We start from the raw sequence: 22,919 nt of genomic DNA, 5'->3' as shown, positions 1-22,919 counted from the left end.
TCCACAACCCACAGATCTGAGTTCGATGTTCGTCTCATGTGCGCACACGCAGTCCGCGCTTTAACAGCGCAAAGCCACCTGGGAGCGGTAAACGCACCACTATTGAACAGAATGGACTGTGGTGACGCACAAGCTTTGACGAACCAGATCACACAGACAGACTCTTGGGTGTCCAGTCACTAGCTGTACATAACCCTTGTTCTTCCTCAGCTTTAAAAAGCTCACATACATTCATTTGTGGAAGCGCGCGAGGGCGGAGAGTGCAGAGGAACAACTCAAACTATGTGAAGTTCCAGTCACCTTGACCAGAGATGGAAAATTCAGTGGAAGACGAGTGCGCTGATTCCGGAGCGGAAACCGGAGGGTAAGTGATAACAAGCGCACTGTTACTGTTTGCTAAGAAAATAAAACAAGCAAGTGAATGAACGAATAAATAAACACTGTAGCTCTACGTCAAATATGTTAGACACCAATAAGACACGACGCGTTCGTAAGAATTTACGTCAAGATTGTATCTTGTCGATGACATAACGTTAATATTAATGTTAATGAGCCACAGTAACACTATTATAACATGACATTTTGGAGTTTTTTGCCTTTTATCCCGTTTCTCGTTTAACCATCTGTTGCTTGGTATTATCACCCAAGACGTTTGGCGCAGAGATTTACTACTTAAAGTGGATTAATTGTGTTTGTAGCTGGAAAATCCAATGAGTGTCTTATTTAAACACATGTCAATTAGTGCACGGGTCTCAGATCACAGGAGTGACATAAGTACCCAAGTGAATCATCAAGTTGAGGTGTTTTCCCTATACAATTATTACAACCATGTGACATCTACAATCATTCTGTGCTTTCAGCTGTGGAAAATAAGAAAAGATGCATCCCGGGTTGTTTTTAGGTATGTCACAATCATAGTGGCCGATGTCATAGTTAAATGTAGGTGTGTTTGTGTTTAGCAGGACAGTAGACAGTAAGTAGACATGGCACGTCTATCCCCCTTTCTGCAGAACATGTGCATTTGTCTCTGCTATTTAATTCACAAATCCACACGTCCCATCTGACACAGGAATTAGGATTTGGAAGAGAATTGCCTTAGAGCACCTCAAGAGATTCCTCCTCCAGAGGGATCCTTTGAGTTTCAATCTGGTTTGTCAATTAGCTGATGCTTTTATCCAAAGCCACTTACAGCACACTTATAACAGGAGCAACCTGCGGTTTAAGCTCTTTGGTCACAGCTCAACACTTGTGGGATTTGAACCTACAACCTTTAGGTAAGAAGCCTATAAATGTAACATCTAGGTTACACAGTTTTAGAACCATAACTCTTTATGAACAAAGTGATCGCAGTCATAGTGACAGTCATTTAATCCATGTGCGTTTTTGTTTGACCCTGTTACTTTATAAAATTTGACGGACTAAGTCTCAAAAAAATGAAGGGAACACTTGATCATACTGGCATAGCACCATGTCTGTTACCCTTGAGGGATATCAATCAACATGGTCAGGAAGTATAAGTTATTGTGAACCATTTTTACTTGTTTTGGTGCAAATGAAAGTGACAACATGTACACTGGAGAGCTAACAGCAAGGGTGGTCTGGGGAGAACCATGCTTAGAGGGTCTCAGAGCATGTGCTATGAAGTATCGTGATGAAACCCTGAGATCTATTGTCAGATCTTATGCTGGTGCAGTCCAAAGCCCTCCTGGTGCATGATAACGCCCAGCCTCATGTGACCAGAGACTGTTGGCAGTTTCTGGATGACGAAGCCATTGATGCCAATGACTGGCCCATACGTTCCCCTGATCTAAATCCAGTTCAGAACCTCTGGTATCTCATGTATCCGAAACCGTCAAGTAGTACCATAGATTATCCTGGAGCTCACTTATGCTCTGATCCGGGTCTGAGAGGAGATCACCAGGACACCATGTGCCATCTCACCAGGAGAATTTCCAGACATTGTGTGGAGTTCATACGGGCACTTGGGGCAATTCACATTACTGACTAACATTATGAGTTACTGAGATATACTGTAGTAAGTGCCTGGTGACTGATGCGAACAGTAACTGAGAGGTGTTAAATCTGGACAAGCCGATTAGAGGAGTGTTCTCTGCATAGTCTTATTGTCCTACTAAGGTTGAAACCACATACCGTACCAAAGAAGAATCAACATGCAGAAAATTTTGCACTTCAACCACCAAAATGAGATCATTTGGCTCTGCAGCACCCATCTGTGTAGCATTAGCAAATTTGAAACATATTTTATTCATTATAATAACATCATTGGCATCATACTTGTATTGCTGGGTAGGATTATAAAGAATCTATAATCATATACTATGCAAAGTGTGCGCTCATTATTCCAAGTGTAGACGATAGTATGTGCAATATTTCCAGTATGACTGTAGTATAACACTTACATTATAGCCTTTTAAATAACAATAGTGTGTTGTACATTACAACAGAAAGGAGAGATTCAAAAATGAAAGGAATAAAGGGGAGAAGAGTGATAAAAGAAAAAAAAAACATGTACAGTACGATGGAAAAATTTACCAGGCGTGTAAGACACGTGTACTGTACATAAGATGAAAAAGATAGTTATAGTTATTTTGGATATGTCCTATTCTTTTGTTTGGCATCCTTTGAGCAAAAAAGACTACAATGACTCCCACAAAAAGCAGTTATAGACACAATCTTTGATCATAACCTGCATGTGTATATGTGTGTAACTGAGAGAGGCACTTACACACAAACACCCACTATATACCATGACACCTAGGATTGTTTATCCAGATGTAGGACTTTCCTTTGAAACCTTGGGATCCTGAAGCACTAAATCACTCTAACAGTCTCTCCGTTTCTCTCTCTCCTTCTCTGTCATTCACTGTTTTCTTAGGTCTGACTACAGTCTTATGTCATCAGCAAGCAGTGAGTACATGTCATTTGTTTGTATATTTCTCTTTTATACAGTTTATACAATGGATTAACACACACAAACACTCACAAATGCCTTAGAATGTGGGGAGATCAAATCTGTATATCTGAGTGGAATACTTATATGACACAAACAATTCTTTTGTTATGTTTTGTTTACAGTATGTACAGTATTTTCTGTATACTAAGACCTGGCATGAAACAAAATGTTCACTTAAAGGGTTCACATGGTGCGAACTCGTGTTTTTCTGTGTCTTTGGTATGTTATAAATTGCCCAATGCATATATTAGACACCTAAAAAGTGTTGGAACAAAAAATGCATTCTATCTAAAAGCGAATGCTCACCCAGACCTCCCTGAAACGTCTCGTGTAACCACTCCCCCACAAATCCAAGTCAGTTCGTGGTATGAGTTGACAGCCCAAATGTATACGCAAGTCAGTACTGTCAGAACAATTGCTTTGGAACCCGATGTTCCAAATTCTCAACTCAACTTTATTTATTTTTTGTGCTTTTTACAATTTTCATTGTTACAAAGCAGCTGTACCTGAGACACATTGAATACAAGAAAAACAACTAAAGGCATATACCTGTAAAAACAAGAAAAAGGTGAAAACAACAAAAGACAGACATACAAATGCTCCACACACAAATATGTTAAGAGGCGTTCACAATCCGTCACACGCTTGCAGTATTCGACCAATCACATCGCACTGGTTAACTGGCCAATCATAGCACACCTTGCTTTTCCGAGCGATGAGCTTTGTTAAAAATCTGCATCATGCATATGACATAGTCTTTTTAAAGTGACAACTACTGGCTTGGCATGCACAGTACACTTTAGTACAAACTTTTGATACATTTTTTCACAAGGATTGTTTTGACAATGTCATCTCTAAGAAAAATATTTAAAAATGCACTTTTCCGTTTAAGTACATCACAGTCATGTAAATAACCTTAATTTTGTCCACGAGCAAAAGTTTGCAATAGCAGGAGTGTTACGGAGATAAAGTAGTATTCACTTGGTCATGTATTCTCAACATGTTGACCCTCAGAGTACCATTTTATTTATAAAACATTGATACGTGATTCATTGATGGAAAGACAAAGGAATGTACCATTAAACATGAACATCGTCAGACAGGAACATTGTCCCTCAGACGAAGAGGGCCAGCTAAGGTTCTGTATATATTACAGAACTATACTTACTAGGCCCAGGGGATGAGGGCCCCAACCTAAAAAAATGTCATCTTGGGCCTCATAAATTTAGAGCTAGGCCTGGCTTTAAACAACAAATCAAATGTTCTTTCTAATAGATTCTAAGTGGAAGATGTTTGTCCCGCTTAAATCACTCGCTTATTTGTTGCCATGATTTTGAGATGAGGTTGTTCTTAAAATCACTGCTTGAAGGGCTTTGTGAGCTCTGACACCTCTGCTTGTTCGTGTGCGAGTATCTGCTGGTGTGATGGGGTGTGTTTGACCTTTCCTCGTAGGCCCAGTCTGTTTCCCAATGGAGGGATTAATGTCCAATATTAGCCCATTAATCTGAGCAGCAGGAAACAGTCCTCCCAGTGACAGCACAGGAAACACTTTCTCACTCGTACACATACACACGCATACAGAAACACTCACCTATTCACATACACACATACTGAGAGCCCATCAAGGACACCACCTAATAGACTGTATAATTCACTGAAGAAAGGAGAAAAGTGGTTCGATATGGACTTGAAAATGAAGAAAACAGAATTGTCCACTGAAGAGGGAGAAAAGTGGGCGAGAAATGTTTCAACCTTGTTTTAACTGTTTCAACAGATATAGACTGATTTCACATCACCAAGAAAACCGGAACCATGGCAGTCTATCTGTCCTTCCGGTTTTCTTCCCACCTCTGCCTCATTCTCGATTTCAACATGGCAGCAGAGAGAAATCAGTCCATTAAGATTAAGAATTTTAAATGACTGTAATTTTATGGCAGATTGTAATTAATGACACATTGTATGTGTTTAATGATGTTTATATGGCTTTGGGTGGTAAATGTTCTAAATGGTTAATTCATCAAACTTTTATGTGTGTGATTTGTATTGAGTCTTTGGGTAAGGAAAGACTATGAAAGCATTCCTAAGCATACAAGAATAAAAGATGACATATCCCAGTGTTAAATGATACACTTTGTTTTTTTACCCCTGTCTCTACTGGACTGTGGTTGTCTGTGTCATTTGTAGGCCAATTGGATCTTTGTGCATTTAGTGAAGAAAAGCAACTGAATTCACACAAATTGTTAAAAGGGTGGTTCAACAGTGTTTAATGCATTCTGACGTCTTTACACTGTTAAACGTTGTATGACGTATTATTTCTGTGCTGGATACAATCCCACAGCGATCCTATTGGTTCCGGAATGATTTATTTGTACATGAAATACCATTAAATAACTCCTTTTCTTAGTCCCTTATTGGACAATTGTCCCGGTAAAGCACGCCCAGAGGTGGGTCCAAGGTGGCGGCCATCCCAAAATAGTTTTTTCTCCTATGTTGATTGACATCTGATTTCATCTCTCGTTGAACAAACCACAAATACAATCCGGTCAAATTCGTTTCCGACTACCTCTGGAAGTGGACAAGCTCAACATTTTTTACACTTAAATTAAATTTACATTAACACCTGTATATAGTGTCGTCCTCTTGTGATCCAATCGGCCAAAACGTATCTTTATACCAGGTGTAAGCAGGCCCTTAATGAAGACTATAATGTGAACAAATAATAGAAGTGAACATTGATTGACAGTTGTGATGTGAGCAGTTACTTATATAATTTTAAACTGTGATTGACAGGATTAGAAGAAGATCTCCCTCCAGAACCTTTATGTTTATCAATGTCTCATATTTTCCTCTGCGAAATGTCATCTTGCCCAAACACAAGTGAAAAGCAGAGGGTTTCTTATTGATGTATGCAAAGAATAACACAGAATATTCCATTGTCTCATTATTCTCTGCATGAGAAGGGAAAATGATTTCCTGTTCACATTTCCTGTTCTTGTTTCTGCATTGTCTCATTTTTAACAATATGACAGGACTTTTTGCTTAAAATTCTGCCATGAATAACAAATTACTGCTCTATTATAAATCATGTCATTATTTCTCCACTTCTGCTGATCTATTGTGAGCCTTTACTCTTATTCAATCTCATTTTTTCAGATTTTCCTAGTGTCCGTGAGCACTCTCCTCTCTATAGAGTTCATTATGGATAATTAAAAAAGGAGTTCTAAACAAAACCAGTAAAAAAACCTGCAATCTTAATTTGGAGTCATTATATTATTGGTCTCAATAATTAGTTTAAACCTCTTTAGATGCAGAAGAGCATCTTGCCTGTTGTATATACGTTGGACACCACTTTACAGATGAGACCAGATTGAGGGTTATCTATTAGGGATAGTTAAACTGATTCATATTTAATGCTGTAGCTTAAATCCATCAATCCAGCAAGTTACATTCCACTACAGATTCAACTGAGATTAGTGATGGGTAAAAGCATTCAAGGCTTCTCGAATCGCTGCCAGATACAATTTAGCAGAGCTGTGACTGCCAAACAGGAAAGAAAGCCCAATAAAAACACATAATGAGGAGTTCTCTGTCATGTGTTTGCACAATTCCTATTGAAATCGGAAGTTTGGGCTGAGCCCACTCTGAGTGTCAATCTGTTCACCTCTTACTTTTTAAACAGCCAATATACTGTTCTGTTTGTAAATGCCATTTACAACCAATCTGGTCAGTAGAGGGGCAAATTTGATTGGACAAAACATTTGCCAAAAGCTGAAAGCATTTTACAGCCACGGAAAGTAGAGACCATTGCGAATGTAAATTGAATTAGTTTTTTACGGGTCTGAGTATAGAGAATACAGGTAAGACAGTTTTGTCTATTTGTAGTGGTTCTAGCCTGAGCTGATAAGGTAGATGCTGAGATTTTGCCGTTAGGGAACAAGCCATGAGGATCTGCTCGTGCTCCTCCCAAACTTTGTTAATTACACATAATTTCACGAGTCCGCCTATGCAGATTAAATGCAGGTTAAACGGTATACGTATTTGGCGTGCTGTCCAGGAGAGGGCTCCGAGCCCGGCAGTTTCTTCCAAACTCGGAGGACTCCGAGTCACTGCGGCGATACTGGCTCCTGGAGGAGAAGTGTCTGCTGCAGCAGGGAGCAGTTGGAATCAGGGGCCCCTGCATGGGTTTCTGAACGAGCAAAGTCTGCCGCTGCAGAAGCAACCGGAATCTGCTGTGGTACGGGCTTCTGGACGAGTGAAGTCTGCTGCGGAGGAGGCAACTGGAAATATGGCCCCCTTTGGAGGCGATCGCTGCTTTCGAATCTGAAAAAATTATTTGATTCCTGCAGACACGGGCACTACTGCAGATTTTTCCTCCTGTGGGAGTGAGGAAGTTAAAGTGCTCGGAGTAGAGTCACTGCTGCAGTGGAGGAAAACGTAGGTCCTGCGAGAGGTCCTGAGAGTAGGGATGAGAGGTTCTGAGACGAAGGTTGCTGCCGCAATACGGGCATCTGGACGAGCAGAGACAGCTGCGATAGAGGCAACTGGAAGCATGGGCCCCTGAGGGGGTGGCCACTACGGCAGTGCGGACTTCTAGACAAGCGGAGTCTGCTGCAGCAATGGCAAATGGAAGCACAGGCTGGAAGACATAGGCTTCTGCTGGGTTGGGTAGTACTGCGGCGGTGGAAAGATTAAGCTCTTTGCGAGCGGGTACTGCTGTGACGGTTAGGGCAGAGATATTAGGATATGGGTGGAGTGGTGGTGTTAAGTGGCTAGGGAACCCAACAGGTGGAAAAATCCAAACACGGCAAGGTAAGGTAACAAGAGTATACAATAGCACGAGGGGATTTTAAAGCGAGACTAACAAAGGATAATTAACAAGGGGCAGGTGTGGGTAATGAAACACTCAGGGAAAGTTAACTAGGAACGAGATGGCGGGAACGAAGACGGGGACCGGAGAGAGAGTATCGAAGGCTGATAGGGTCAACATCTCTCACTCACATAAAACATAAGACTTCGTCATGAGTTTCCCCCAAGACCAAGAATAGACATGACATGAAGGCAGACTCATGACATTATAAGGTGTTTTTGCCAGAACATAGTCGGAATGTGATGTTTAAAACTGTGTCTGAGTTTTACATTAAAAAGCTGAAAAGTTAGTGTCAGGGTGACGAAACAATTCAGAAGACAAAATAAATATCTAGGTAGTCATGGAGTCGAAAAGTAAATTGAACCTTATTTAGAAACTTTGCTGGCAAAAATGTTTTGCTCTTTACTTCCCCACCCCTTTTGGACAGCCCCCCATGTACTCTAGCCAGCCGCGCCCTTCTCCTCCTTCCTCCAGCCGACCACCAGAGGGGTGGCTCGGCTGAAGAAGAAAAGTCAACGGGCAGCGGTGGCACCCAGTCCGATCCAGCAACCAGCACCCAGTCCAGGCCAGCAACCGGTACCCAGTCCGGTTCAGCAACCGGTGGTCCAGAGTCCTGTCCAGCCACCAGAGGGCACTGCCCAGCTGCCAGAGAGTGCTGCCCATCCGCCAGAGAGCGCTGCCCAGCCGACGATCCAGTCCGTGTTCCAGCCGGCCTTCCAGTCCGTGTCCAGTCCGGCATTGCAGCCGGTGTCCAGTCCGGCATTCCAGTCGGGGTCCAGTCCGCCATACAAAATCTAATTAATAAAGTCATCTAACAGCAATGTGAAAGACTGACGGCATAAAAATTATTTTTGAACTTTTCCTACATAGATGTAGAAATATTGTACTGCTTAAAAGTGAAATTTAACTTGTTTTCTTGGCAGTATTTGAAGTCAGAAAAATAGATTATTTTCTTTTATTTTCACCTTTTTCTCCAGTTTTCATTTTCTGCAAATAAATACAAATAGAAACAATATTTGTATTTGAAATTTGGTAGAAATATTATTAGAAGTTCACAAAATGAAACAAAAAATATGATTTGACCTAAACACAAACCTATAATTAGTAAATTCAGAAAATCTGAAAATGGTCTTTGAAATGGTTTTTCCAGGGCTATATAGATGACTTTATTTTGTAATAGAGAGACTAAAATTATCTTATCTTGTTTATACGTTTAAACATATGCAAATAACATATTGTTTTACAGCTCAGATAATACTAATAGGGAGACCAAATTACGCCAGTGTTGATGCTGTATGTATTTAGAAATCATCTAGAAATTCATAAAGATGTAGAAATCATAAAATAGATAATATTATGTGCTTTAAAATATGTTTTTTGATGCTTTGTCTTATGGACATGCTACCTTGATGGATGAAAAGAAACCTTTATAGCACTCAAATGTGCGTCAGTTGCACCTGCATGAGTGCAGTGCAACTAGAGATGCGTGTTTACTTACGTGAGTGTGTTATTGAGTGTAAGTGTGTAAGAGCATAGCGTTCCCTTGGCCTCTGGTACCCCAACCTTAAAAAACAAACAAAGTGGGACGTGTCCCCTGAGTCATGTGTCAGGGGGGAACAGCAGAGTAAAAAGAAACTGGCAGCTGTCCATATGCTGGCCACTTTCTGCTTTATACTTGAAAATGTTTACTTTTTATTAATGCAGGTTCATTCACCTGCATCGTTCATGCAGAATTTTACATACTAACTCCTCAGCCAGTTAAAATGGTATATCAATTATGGGGTTGAAGGGGTTGTTTCATTTCATGTTATGTCTACATTGTGTCCTTGTGTAAAGGGATATTTCAATCCAAAATAAAAATGTTGTCATCATTTATTCCCCCTCATGCGGTTGAAAACCTGTTTATAACTCATTCTTTAGTGGTACACAAAAGAAGATATTTTGAGAAATAGTGGTTGTGTGTTCAGACAATTGAAGTCAATGGGGTTGGTCAATGTTTTTCAAAATACCTTCTATTGTGTTCTGCAAAAGAAAGTAAGTCATACAGGTTGGGAATAAAATGCGCATTTTCATTTTAGGTGAACAGTCCCTTTAACATCTTGCAGCCACTAACTTGTTCCTGGGAAACGTTACATCTTTGCTCAAGAAGATTGTGGTTTGATGTCTTTCTTTCATTATAAAATCACATAATCCATCATCAGTTTATTAACAAGGCTTTTAATGTGTGTGTTCTCATTACTCTGTCTGGTCAAAAGTTCAGTAGAAAGGCAAACTTTATTCAGAAGTCCTACAGGGAGCCAAAGCATTTCTCCAGGGTCACTAACCGTCCACTAATGCAATTAATGAGGCTGTTGTGTTCAGTATACAGCCCTGGATGAAAAGATTTCATTCAGTCTTGAAAGAGCATTTTATGAAGTACTTTCTTTTTTCATCATTTCACGTTTAGGCTTTTTTGCCTTTTAGCTCAGTAGAGACAAAAGTTGGAGAAAGTGAGAGGGAAAGCATTGGGACACGACCCATGAACCTGAAAGCCAACAGAACTTGCAAATGTCATGCGGCGCTGCATCTTTTTATGGAAAAAGAACACAGAATAATACATGATTTAGAATAATAGAGCTAAATACATGAATGGATCATTTTCTTTCCTTTATGTATTTCTCCAGGTGATCTGTCCATGGGGGACCTACAAGACCCTTTCCTCGTATCCATCCATATCATCACTGACCCAGGTCAGTCCAAAACACTCCAGAAAGCTGCTGATCAGGTCCTGTCTTGGTTCCACCCTGATCTAACCCTCTTTAGGGTGTCCGAACGTGCATCAGGTCTATCTCGAATGCCCAAAGGTCACCTGCAGCGCTCCAGCGAAACACCGCGTCAACCAGCCCTTGCTGTCATCCTTTTTCTTCAAGAGGAGTATGGAGGTGAGGAGAGTCTTGAACGCCTCCACAGTCAATTGAGATGCCCACCGTGGAGATACCACCACACAGAGCGGGTGAACGGACGTGGGCTGTTACCCCTTTCGCCAGCCAGTCAGGACTTTGTTACACTTGCTCCAGGCACGCCGCTATGGGCGCTTCGCCAGGTGCATTACGGCAAAGAGATTGTGCGCTTCACCATCTACTGTCGTTACGAGACGTATACCGAACAGGTACGTCTGTATAGGCTGCTCCTGCGACGAAGGCTGGCCCAGAAGAAAGACGATTTCTGCTTCTGTGTGGTCTATTCCAACCCTGAAACAGAAATCCAGCTATCATTTAAGCGGATGCCTCGTGGCCAGAGCCCTGCCCCTACTGAGAATGCTGTGATGGAGATTCGAGTGAGGGACATCGGGGAACTCGTGCCACTGTTACCACGACCCTGCACACCCATCAGTGACATCCGGTGGCAAACAAACGATTATGACGGAAACAAAATATTGCTACAGGTAAGAAAGTAAAGGTCTTACTTTCATACCCTCCGACTTGTTTTGATAACTGAGAGTTTGCTATCAATAGAACTTTAAAAATATACAGAAAGCACTCCAGTTCTGTCTTCATCATTTCTGCATGTATTGTGTCAATTCCAGTCCAGTGTCTGTTTAGTTTTAACAGAAACAAACCTCAGAAATGACAGTCACCCAACAATAATGTGAAAAGATGCCTGAAAGTTGTGAAAAAAATCATATATTGATTTTTGAAACAATCATAAAATACGTGTAAAACATGGACATTAACTTGTTTTCTTTGCAGAATTCAAGATGTGCAAACATTAAATCTTTTGTTATTTTGACCTGTGAGACCCGTTTCAATTTTCTAAAAAAAGAAAACAATGTTATTATTTAGAATGGACTAGTTGCACAAGATGGCGCCGTGCTTTTGTGATGCCAGGGTCAGCAGACTCATTTCTGCTCATATCAGACTATCAAATTGTTTTGGCTTAACGAAGTGCTCAGGAATGTAAAGAGGATCTATAATATCGTACTTTTTAATCGAAAAAATACCCCAAATCTTCCTTTTTACCATAAAATGTTATACAACTAGAAATGTGTCTGCCGACCCTGGCGTCCCAAAAGCTCATCGGTGCCATTTTATGCAATTAGCCAATTTGGGAGTAATATTATCACACTATAACAGAATGAAATAAAACTTATAATTTTACTCCAACATGTACCTATAATTAGTAAATTCAGAAGAACTGAAAATGATTTTGGATTGGTATCTTAATTCTTTATGTTAAAGATCTTGCCTATTGAGACAAATACAGAAAACATAATATGCAAATAAACGTCCACAGATTCTAATTTCTTATTTAGTGATGAATGTTTTTATGAATATTCATGCAGGTTGCAAAAACTGGAATTCTAACATCTTGTTTGTGTTTGACAATGACGTGATCCTGCACTCACTGTAAAGATACTCAAGCAAACCTGAAGAAAGACCAAATAACTAACATGCAAACACACACATACAGGTCCATTCTGTCTGATCTGGATTAGCTGAGATCAAAGCAAGGTTTGACTCCGTGTCACAACTACAGCCTCATTACTTGGCAACCCCTGCTGTCACAGTGAGGATTTCACACATAAAACACATTGGCCTGGATTCACAGACAAGGTTTATCTTAAACCGGGACTAGACCTTAGTTTAAGAAGAATATTTAAGGCACTTTTATGTCAGGGCAAGTTATTTTCTGTTCAAACAGGTCAAATATTAATTTTAATCTTGGGCTAGTCTTAAACCTTATCTGTGAAACCGGGACACAATTTACTAAGTCTACAGAATTTACCTCAGACCTCTGTTGATGGTAATCTGCCAAACAAAAACATAGAGAATAACCAGAGACAAGGATTTGTGAGGGTGAAAAGGAAAATATTACTTTTCCGAAAGGAAATATACAGTCCATAAAAAAATAATCGAATTGTGTGGGAAACATGTGAAAAGCATGAATGGGGAGAACGTGGGAAATGTGTAAAACTGTAAGGAAAAAACATAAAGACGAATAGATGAAAAAACTGTAGTGGAAAATGATAGAGGGAGATTCAGAAGGATTGAGGGAATGTGCAGCGAGGTGTAATGGAGGAAACAGTGGAACTTTGTCTCGCGGACACACACACACTCAATGATGCCTGCTTAAAAAGAAAATTTCCTCTCTAGTTCTCTCTCTCTCGCACACACACAGGTATACAGTTACCTTATCGAAGCTTCATTCCCACATTATGTTTTGTTTGGCAGTTGGAGGAAAACGGCTGATTTTCCCAAGCTATTATTGTCAAATGTCAAATTTAGTCTGACAGCTCACAGCACAACCATCCTCCACTGAGACTTTACAGTCTTTCTCACGTTTTTATACAACCGCAGGTCTGTGTTATGTGAAAAGAGTTCAGTAGATGGGTGTACTGGTGAGTTTTTGAGCTGTGTTTTGTCCTGAAGAGGGTTACATCGTCTTATTTCATCCCACCTTTGTTTCCACCGTGCTGCCAGTGTGTCTGTCACTGGGTTTGTTCAGGTTAATCTTTGAACACAATGTTTTTACCAGATCCATGCTGGCTCAAAATTTGGGATAAAGTCGATGTTTTTAAGAATTTGAGATGCAAGATATTTTAAAATATCTTGCTGTGATATGGTTGTCGGATCATGATGTATTACATCCATATTATGCGTTCCTGCAACAGTAAATGCTTTAGTTTATGTCGATATTATGGACGTGTAGGTTTAGTGAAGTGTTAAGTGTGTATATTTGAATGAAACCTACAATCTGTGGATTCAACAGTCTTAACAAGTAAAATGGTCTTAACCTTTAAATGTATGAATGTCTCATCAATCATTATCCTATTTGGGTGTTCATCTAGACCAAAACAGATGCGATTATTGGATGCGCGCGCCTGGACTGCAGTTAACATCCGGTCTGTGTTTGTTTATCGGTCTGGCTAGTGTCTAATAATATTTGAAAGATATTTAATTTAGTTTATGTTAATATCCATTTATATGATTATTTTATTGTATAACGTATTAAATGAACGATTTGTTGAGTTTCTTATGTTAATTTTATTTAATTAACAATTGGTTAAATGGTTCCTGTAGTTTTGTAGCATTTAAAGATACCTTATGGAACATCTAATGGTTGAGCTTGGTATTGCATACTACATTCAAAATATTGGAGCAAAGGCAAATTGAGCCAAGTAACTGTTCATCTCAGTTTCATGCTTGTTATCAGAAATCATCTACAGACGCTCTATTATTTGCGAATATGTACCAGAAGTTAACGGCACTCCAGAAACGCGTAGTGTAGTAACGTTTATGGTATTGCTTTGAAACCATCTATATAAACTGCCCTATTCATATAAAACTGTCCTAATTCTTCTTTATCATTTACAAAATTGTATTCACCATTTAACAGGTTATATATGGGTCATTGACAAGTCAATCATACGTGTGACCAATAGTATAAAAATGTAAAAACAGTAATGTACAGTAATTCAAGCACCAAAATAGTCAAAGCATTGTTAAAAAAGGAAAATTATACAAAGATTTGAAGATTTTTATAATTAGCATTACTTTATGATTAATAATTTTGCAATAATTATTGCGGTGGGCTATAAACGTTTTACATTGTTAATGTAAAAATAATCTAAAAAGTGCTGGGTTGTTATTAACAGTATTAGCAGTATGTTCTGTCCAATATTTACTCAGAATGGGTCAAAAACAAACCATCACTTTTTAGAGTGGCTAACAATATCTATAAATTTGTATTGTTGATATTAAGTATATTAAAGAATACTGTGGTGGTGGTGTCAAATCGCTAAAAATATTGAAAGGATATCCTCCTTTCAAAATAGTGGATGATGTGCTGGGCAAGACCCAATTTATGCTTTTATTGGTAAAAAAAATGTTTTAACTTCAGGATGGAAAAAAATGATTTGCTCAGAAAAAGTCCCACCATGATATAAAATGAAATGTTCATGTAGTTGCGTCTATATAAAAACTAAATACTGACTGCCTTTCTGAAATCTGTCTAATAGCTGCAAAACATTTCAGTCCATTTATTATCTTTATTGCCTTTTTTTGTCAGGTCCAGGGTTCACCTTTCATCCGAAAACACATCATTGCAAAGTTCTCTCATATTCCTCCTGAGGATCCTTCATTTGATCCTCCACCCGAGCCAGCCCCTCCACCTCCACCCTACGGACGCGGTCCCGCCTCATACCGGAACCGGCGTTTCCACCGTAACTCCTCACGTTCACGGCCCCAGACCCTTCCTACGCTGGTTTCTTACAACTCCAAGACATCACTATGTGATCAGGAGATCCGCATGGAGCGGCTCCAGAGGGATGTGGAGCTGTTACGTGCTGGATGGACAGGTCACCGCACTCAGTCCTTATTTTCCCTGCCTACTGATGACTCCCGCTCCACCAGCGCCTCCCCTACGAGCTTACCACCCCGAAGCTTCTCCTCCATGAGTTCTCACATCTTCCGTGTCAATGTTGACACGCTAGTGGGAGCCGAAGAGACAGATGTGGATACGGGACAAACCATCAGTGGCAGCTCTGTGGACCTGTCGGTGGTGTCAGGTTATTCCCGCCCTCAATCTAGATCCCAGTTTAAGGCCTCGCCTCCTCGGCCTAAATCTGCTCCTCCATCGGATGGAGGCTCTGAATTTATTGAACTGACCAATAATGTGTCCTCCTTTCCAAGACAGACTCATATGCTACCTAGAATGCAAAGCATCTCTTCGAATTCTACATCCTGTATGGTACAAAAGCCACAGCCAAAGAATATAAACATGTTACAAAAAGAGGCAGTCCAAGACACAGGACGACACAACAGCAATGGCATTGCAACAGTAAACTATTGTACTCAAGAGGGAACAGTGGAAGATGAACAAGAGTTTTATATCTGACACACTTTATGACCACTGCGGGACAAATGTTTTATATGTTTTGATGTTTTCACAGCAGATGTTTTGATCGCTTCTATTACAAAAGGTGTAGCATAAAGAAGACATGCCTTTTCATCTTTAATAGCAGCTAAAAAATAAAAACTCAAGCTTTGTTGTTCTATAGCAAATGTGTTTTTACTAGCCAAAAGTTGTGATTTAAACAAATACATTCATAATGAATTTTATTTGTTGTGTTATGTGTGATATTATGTAATTGTTCATAATAGTTCATATTTTAAATCATTGCTGTGATGTCATAGAATTCCTTGTTAAACTAACAATGAAGAATAAAACTCTGCCACCCAGTGTCTGAATCTGGAACTGCTGCTGACTACACAGGCACTTATGTAAAAAGTTAATAAAAAACTTTTTTTAAAAGAAACCACTTTAAAAGCCACTTTAAAAGAAAAACGTTCCGTTTCAATTGTTGGTTTAACAGCTCTTTATGACGGGTTCAGAAACCAAAACTTTGAAACATGAAAACAAATAAATTAAATAAAAAAAGTAATTAAAAGTAATTATACTTAGTAATTACAACCAGTCACTGTCCACGAGTTTCATAACAGTAAAGTATTTTGAGAAGAAATATATTTAGATTTTACAGCAATATAATTTGTTATAAAAAAAATCTTTATTCAAGGCATAGGATGCTTAACATTACCTGTACCTGATTTTACAAGCTGCCATCATTTTTTTCTTATGTCTTGCTTTTATAATACTAGTCACTTCTATTCCTTATTTTTTATGTTTGAATATTAAGCTAATCTTTGCAGTAATGTGTACGTGTTACAATAACAAATTATCAAAATATACAACTATTGACAGAATATTCAAAATACCTAACAACCTGATAATTTAATAACATAGTGCTATCTGTCATTCACCTCTAGTGCCCTATTTCTTTAGTTCCGTGGTTGCTGTGCCGGATTAACAGAATCCCAGTTGAGTGCTGGAGCGCGGTAGCACTGAGAGGCGGTATCACTGTAGCGATGTGCCAGGTACGCTCGTGGGACGTGGGTTGACCTTTGCCCCTGCAGTGAACCAGAAAAGAATTGAAACAATTTAATGTTGTAAGCATCGCATTAAACAGAAGTGCCACGAAGACTTACGCCACAAATAATTCTACTTGGTGTTATGATATAAATGCCCTAAGTATATTGAGAGCCTATTGGAACAAACCTATTACAGGACAGAACATCAGGAGTATACAGAAAATTCTAACAGACTAAAATACTTGCAGACTTGGATAAAGAGACAGTGATCATCACACAATAAAGGACTGAAGGAGATTTCACATGGTCACGTCATTTCAAACACCCAATAATACAATTTTAATCTTGCTTTCATACACAAAAAGAGCATATTTTATAGAGGTCATATAAAGCAAAGCCGTGTGTTATAAGTTGCCCATGCATGTATTAGACACTAAAAATTGCAAAAATTAAAGTGTCAGAACAAAAAGATGCATTCTATCTAAAAACAAAAGCTCACCCAGACCTGCCTAAAACGCCTCATGTAACGGCATCTCCACAAATCTACGTCAGTTCGTGATATAATTTGACTTAGACCGCCCAACTGTATACGCAAGTAAGGTGGGCGTATCTGTCAGTACAATTGCTTTGGAAACTGATGTTTCAAATATGGTAAGAGGCGGTACACTTCCGTCACACGCTTACAGTATTCGACCAATCACTACACACTGGTTAACTGGCCAATCATAGCACACCTTGCTTTTCAGAGCGATGAGTTTTGTTAAAAATCTTTTCAGAGAGGCGGGGTTAAGAGGAGATACAAACATGCACTGTATGTGGAAAATACAGCATTTTTTAACCTTAAATCGTGTTTACACATTACATTACATCTATAACATTCGATAATATTCGTTATAGCCGTGTCATATGAACCCTTTAAGTCAAATGGGTTTGGAACTTTATGGTACAGTATAAGTAAATGACCACTGTTGATATTAAGTGTGTATTAAGTGTCATTCACTGTAGGTCACACATAATCAGGCCCCACCCTTTTTTTGATTACTTTGTAACGCCTTAAGGGACAATTTCATGACATCTTTGACAACAAGTATAAGTGTAAATAACAACAAACCTTTTTCTTACATTTTCTTCATGTGACCGCTGAACAAATGTCTGCATTCAAAGTTCACTTTCATAAAGAAGTGTTGTTTACTTTGGCAGCCCTTCCTGTAGTCGCATTGTCCTTGCTCAAGATACCGTCACTTTCCCATCATGTCTTTAAAAATTGAGATTCCATAGATGGAATTCAAAAATCTCTTTTCTCCACTGAATGCTGCCAAGTTGGCTCTCAATTAACATGCCTTCTGATGGGCACAATCCAAATACCCAATGCCCACTTATCATGTCCACTCGCAATTTACCATGGGAAAATATTTCTTCAGTCCTTATGGTTATTTGGAAAATCTGAAGATCTGACTTACAGCCATTAAGTTAATAATGCAGCAAACAGCACTGCATATAGGCTACACACAAAGCACAGATTCATGTCAACGTCTAAAGGTTTTTTAATGTTAACGTGTAAGTGAAGAAAGAATGATGTTTAAATAAACTATCGGTAAGACAACCATTCAATTAAATGCACAACACGGCTGTTTACAATCTCACACCTTGACATGCATAATAAGAGAAGATCTATTAAAGGAAATCACGATCACATCTAATGTGTCTCATTCAGAAATGCTGATTCGGCAAATCTGGGCCGCATTCCTGTGTGATAGTTGGGATGAAATGTCAACGGCACATCAAAAGAACAAGCCTGTGTAATGAAGCGACTTCCTCTCAGTGTTATGTGTGTGTGCTGGCCTTTTTCTCGACTCGGGTGCGGATTTGCTGGTCGGGGCCTGCCTCCCTCTGCCTGGCTCCTTATAGTGCCGTGAGGGAGGCAGGAGTGGTACGGATATCGCCGCCTTAGACCACGAACACGGAGCTCTCCCTTTAAACAAGGTCTCATGATCGACAACTCTTTCAATCAGTTGTCCAGGAGTGGAGGATCAAGGCGAACACACATCCCAAGCAAAGCGCCTTGAGTGACACTGGAGCTGCAGGTGGACGTAAGGGGCAGGAAACCCAACTGACACCGGAAGAATCTCACTGAGCACGAGCCAACCGGTAAGATGATAATAATAGATCAATAGAATGTATATAACTAATGGTAGTCCTAATAATAATAATAGTTATACAATTGTATTATTTATTTACTCTTGTGTTTAGAGTTTAATCCACACATCAGTACAATTTGTATTACTGAAGAATATTTTTTAATTTTAATCGTGTTAATTAACAATGATGCCAAAATTATAATTTTCTAATCTAATATTTTGTAATATTGAATGCAATTTATACTCTTTATACATTTTAATAGCTACTTAAAAAGCATCTTTAACCTAATTTTTTGGTATTGTGAACTATAGGGCCTGTCTGTTATTTATTGCAATTATTATCAATTATTTATCAAATCTAACGGCTCACAGTCAGACTGAAATCTTAAAAATAAAATGGTATTTTATACAGTACAAGTTCCTGTTACTCTTATTTAACGATTACAGAGTTCGACCTGTTGACCTTCCAGTCAGACATCATGCATCAGCTGTTTGTGACTTCCCTTTTGGTCTGTCTGTGTCTGATGGAGCATTGCCATGGGAACAGTAGCTTGGGTAACAGCCTCAATGATCTACACACAAGGTTTGGTGTCAGCCTCTACCAAACACTCACAGAGACAGAGAACTACTCCAATCTGATCATGTCTCCGGCCAGCATCTCATTGTGTCTTGGGCTTCTGCAGCTCGGGGCCAGAGGGAACACTCTCGCTCAGCTCGAGGGAACTCTGGGTTATGACGTAAATGGTACGTGCTTGAGTCTCCTTGGTGCATTTTCTTTGCGCTTTAGAAATGTGAGAAATCAAATCCAACAACAGGCTTTTCTAATCTTATATAATAAGAGAAATACTTGCATATTACTTACGTAATCCTTACATATAGGTGTGTATGTAAACATTATATTACATTTTTTCACGTGATAAAACAGCAGTCATGCTAATGCAGTGGTCTTCTCTTAGATGCCCGTGTAAGGGACGTTCTGTCTCAGCCACAGGGAGACCTGGGTAATTCCAGTGATGGAGTGAGGCTTCAGCTTGCCAATGCATTATTTGTCCAGAGTGGTGTGAAACTCCTGCCAGAATTTACCCAGCATGCCCTGGAATGGGGTAACAGTAGTCTACTGAGTGTAAACTTCAGCAATTCAAACCACACTCAGCTACACCAATGGGAACGTTACCAGAATAAAGGTGAGCCTACTAGTGCTAAAATGAAAACAAAAATGATGGCAAAATGCAAAAAAATGTTTTGGTTTTGTTTTCACAGCTGAAGACAAGCTCCAGATAAAAGAGGGCACACTGCAGTCCGGTGGTCTCCAGGAAGAAATGCCCATGCTGCCGCACATGGCTTTAGTGAGCACAGTTGTGTTTCATGGTGCCTGGCAGAAACAATTCCACTTTTCTGAAACTCAGAACCTGCCGTTCATCCTCACAGATGGCAGCACAGTCAAAGTGCCGATGATGTACCAGTCAACCGAAGTCAACTTTGGTAAGAGAATGAGAAAGAAAGGTCATAATGGCAAAATATGATTTCTAACTTCCTTACTTTTGCAAGTGTCCTCACTGTTTTTGTCTATCCGTGTTGACTATATACTTAGGACAGTTTGGCCTGCCTTCAGAGCAGCCGTACACAGTATTGGAGCTACCATACCTCGATCGCTCGCTCAGACTGCTGGTGGCATTGCCTAGTGACCGGAAGACACCTCTGTCACACCTAGAATCTCAGCTCACGGCCCGTGCTGTGGGACTGTGGTATACTGGGTTAAGACGAACAAAGATGGATATATTTTTGCCCAGGTGAGCCGCAATGACATAAAACATGCGTAAGATGTGAAACTTGAATATTTTCATACACAGACTTTGTCTGAATTGCAGGTTCAAGATGGAGAGCAGATTCAATCTAAAGCCTGTGCTGCAGTATCTTGGTGTTTCTGATGTCTTCAGTCCCTCAGCAGCAGATTTCAGAGGCATCTCAGGTCAGAAAATAGGATCGATTTTTTGCCCTCAGTGCTGCAATTCAGTTCCATTTAAAATTCAATATCATCAATCATAACGCCGATATTATGCACCCCTGTTGCTATTCGCCATTTTCTCCAACAAACAAACCGTGAAGTTTAACCGGCTGCATTATGTAGTTAAAAAAAAGTCCTTCGCAATTGTTGCTGGCCGTCACACCGTACAAACATGATCCTGGCTAGAAGTAATATTACTGTGGAATCTTAAGGCTACACTACAAGACTTGCTCAGATTTTGCCCAGATTTTCAGTCTGGACTTGTGGCAGAAAGTCTGATTTGATCAGTTAGTGCGTCTCTAGTTGAAACTTTCAAAAAGCCTGCAAGTCTATGATGTCTAGTTTAAATCTGTACAGATTTGTTCCAACCATTAGTTGTCATAATGTACAACAATAAAGACTTCTTAAAACTGACTCATACTAGAAGACCTGTCTGGAGTTTTACGTCATAGATCGACTGTCATATGATCCATGCTAAAGGACAGCATCTCATCAACACGGCCAAAATTTTATCGGAGGTCAAATTTGACCTTTATGGTCATAATCATTGTTTCAACCATTGCCTTAACGTTTCAGAAACCAATGGCGCTATCCAGACATTATGTTGTTACAGCAAACTCAGTAATGGCTGGAATACGCTGCAAGACTTTTAAAATCTGAAGAAGAAAAAAATTAACTAGACATCATACACTTTCAGACTTTTTGAAAGTTTCATATAGAAACACACTATCTGGTCAAATCTGCAGACTGGCACAGACTTTCTGCAACAAGTCCAGACTGAAAATTTGGGCAAAATCTCAGCAAAAGTCTTGTGTATTTTGGCCTTAAGTTAGGCAAGAGCTTCGATCTGTATTTTGTTTACGTTATTCCGAGTCACTTTCACATCCTGAATATATACTTCAATGCATATTGCAGACTTTCTTATTGCTTTTGGCTGAAAGTACACGTCATCCACCCACCCAGAAACTATTATTTTATGATAAATACTCTTTAATGCAGTAGGAGCAGTTTGGCTGATGTCGGGCATAGCAAAAGGGGGCGGGCTTTGCGAAGGGTCAATTGTGTCTCTGACGTACATTATTTTGTTTGATATGCCTGTAGATGGGGAAAGACTTTTTGTATCTGAAGCTTTTCATGAGGCAAGAATAGAGGTGACAGAAGATGGGACAAAAGCAGGTTCAGCCACAGGTATGTGACGGTTTGCTGCATGGCTTGCAAAAATAGATTACTAGGATCTGAACATAAAAGCAACAAAACAGCTCATTGTTGTTTATATTTAACACATTCTTCTTTTTCTCCAGCAATGGTGCTATTGAAAAGATCACGTTCAGCAGTTTTTAAAGCAGATCGACCATTTCTGTTCATCTTACGACAGATCAGCACAGGTAAGTGCAATAAACTATAGTAGTATAGATAATAGAAAATATCTTAGATCTATACAATTCTGTTCTGGCCAAAAGATTTAAATTGAACACACAAGGTAATTTGGGGGACTAATACAAAAGGACTGTAGTTTCCATAATAATAAATATGAAGTTTTAATATATTTTAACATTACAAAAATGTATGAATTTTTATTTTACAGGTTCATTACTGTTTATAGGTCGAGTTTTGAATCCAGCTGAGATGCAGTGAAGAGATACGTGCAATCATAACTGCTCCATACAGTTATTTAACCCAGCAGACCCCAACCTCCCTCGAGGAGATCCAAGGGTCCAGAATATCTGAGGACCATTTAGAAGGGGCAACTGACAATTCAGAAAGAGGGATGCAACATTTTGTAAATATGTGTAAATAAAATTGTATTACATCTGGGGTTTCTCACTTCTAAGTGTCTGCCGTCATATTTTTACACTTAATGAATTACCTCTTGTGAATGGAACTGCCCCCCAAAAGTCCTAGTAAAATAGATATTCAAAATATCCCACGATTTGTTACTTTATCGAATTTCTTAAATAAGAATTCCATGTTTATTCCTGTAATGGTTCGTCTACAACAATTCCATTCAATTCAATGGTAAAATAGTATT

At 39.4% G+C, this 22,919-nt stretch overlaps 2 protein-coding genes across 2 annotated transcripts; both read left to right on the top strand.

Annotated features, from left to right (window-relative positions):
• Positions 1-113: 113 nt before the first annotated feature.
• On the top strand, positions 114-15,881 carry LOC130427800 (protein FAM124A). Its single transcript, XM_056755476.1, has 4 exons — positions 114-364; positions 2,897-2,928; positions 10,505-11,265; positions 14,889-15,881. Exons 1-4 carry the CDS (start codon positions 312-314, stop codon positions 15,714-15,716), a joined length of 1,674 nt encoding a protein of 557 aa, XP_056611454.1. The 5' UTR covers positions 114-311; the 3' UTR covers positions 15,717-15,881.
• A 3,483-nt stretch (positions 15,882-19,364) lies between these two features.
• serpine3 (serpin peptidase inhibitor, clade E (nexin, plasminogen activator inhibitor type 1), member 3) lies at positions 19,365-22,602 on the top strand. The gene is made up of 8 exons (XM_056755684.1): positions 19,365-19,629; positions 19,842-20,069; positions 20,146-20,367; positions 20,477-20,675; positions 20,754-20,854; positions 21,992-22,078; positions 22,192-22,275; positions 22,476-22,602. The coding sequence occupies exons 1-8, from the start codon at positions 19,365-19,367 to the stop codon at positions 22,523-22,525; spliced, it is 1,236 nt and encodes a 411-aa protein (XP_056611662.1). The 3' UTR covers positions 22,526-22,602.
• Positions 22,603-22,919: the final 317 nt, after the last annotated feature.

The sequence above is a fragment of the Triplophysa dalaica genome, chromosome 8, assembly GCF_015846415.1.
Source record: "Triplophysa dalaica isolate WHDGS20190420 chromosome 8, ASM1584641v1, whole genome shotgun sequence".
NCBI lineage: Eukaryota > Metazoa > Chordata > Actinopteri > Cypriniformes > Nemacheilidae > Triplophysa > Triplophysa dalaica.
The sequence above is the reverse complement of the archived record's forward strand: the minus strand, read 5'-3'. Positions and strand labels throughout refer to the sequence as shown.

What these genes read in the sequence shown, in the direction of transcription:
- LOC130427800 (XM_056755476.1), top strand. Translation starts at nt 312, where the DNA reads ATGGAAAATTCAGTGGAAGACGAGTGCGCTGATTCCGGAGCGGAAACC. An exon ending in TCTTATGTCATCAGCAAGCA is followed by an intron (nt 2,929 to 10,504) that starts GTGAGTACATGT and finishes GTATTTCTCCAG; the next exon opens with GTGATCTGTCCATGGGGGAC. An exon ending in GAAACAAAATATTGCTACAG is followed by an intron (nt 11,266 to 14,888) that starts GTAAGAAAGTAA and finishes TTTTTTTGTCAG; the next exon opens with GTCCAGGGTTCACCTTTCAT.
- serpine3 (XM_056755684.1), top strand. Translation starts at nt 19,365, where the DNA reads ATGCATCAGCTGTTTGTGACTTCCCTTTTGGTCTGTCTGTGTCTGATG. An exon ending in AGATTTCAGAGGCATCTCAG is followed by an intron (nt 20,855 to 21,991) that starts GTCAGAAAATAG and finishes ATATGCCTGTAG; the next exon opens with ATGGGGAAAGACTTTTTGTA. An exon ending in CTTACGACAGATCAGCACAG is followed by an intron (nt 22,276 to 22,475) that starts GTAAGTGCAATA and finishes TTTATTTTACAG; the next exon opens with GTTCATTACTGTTTATAGGT.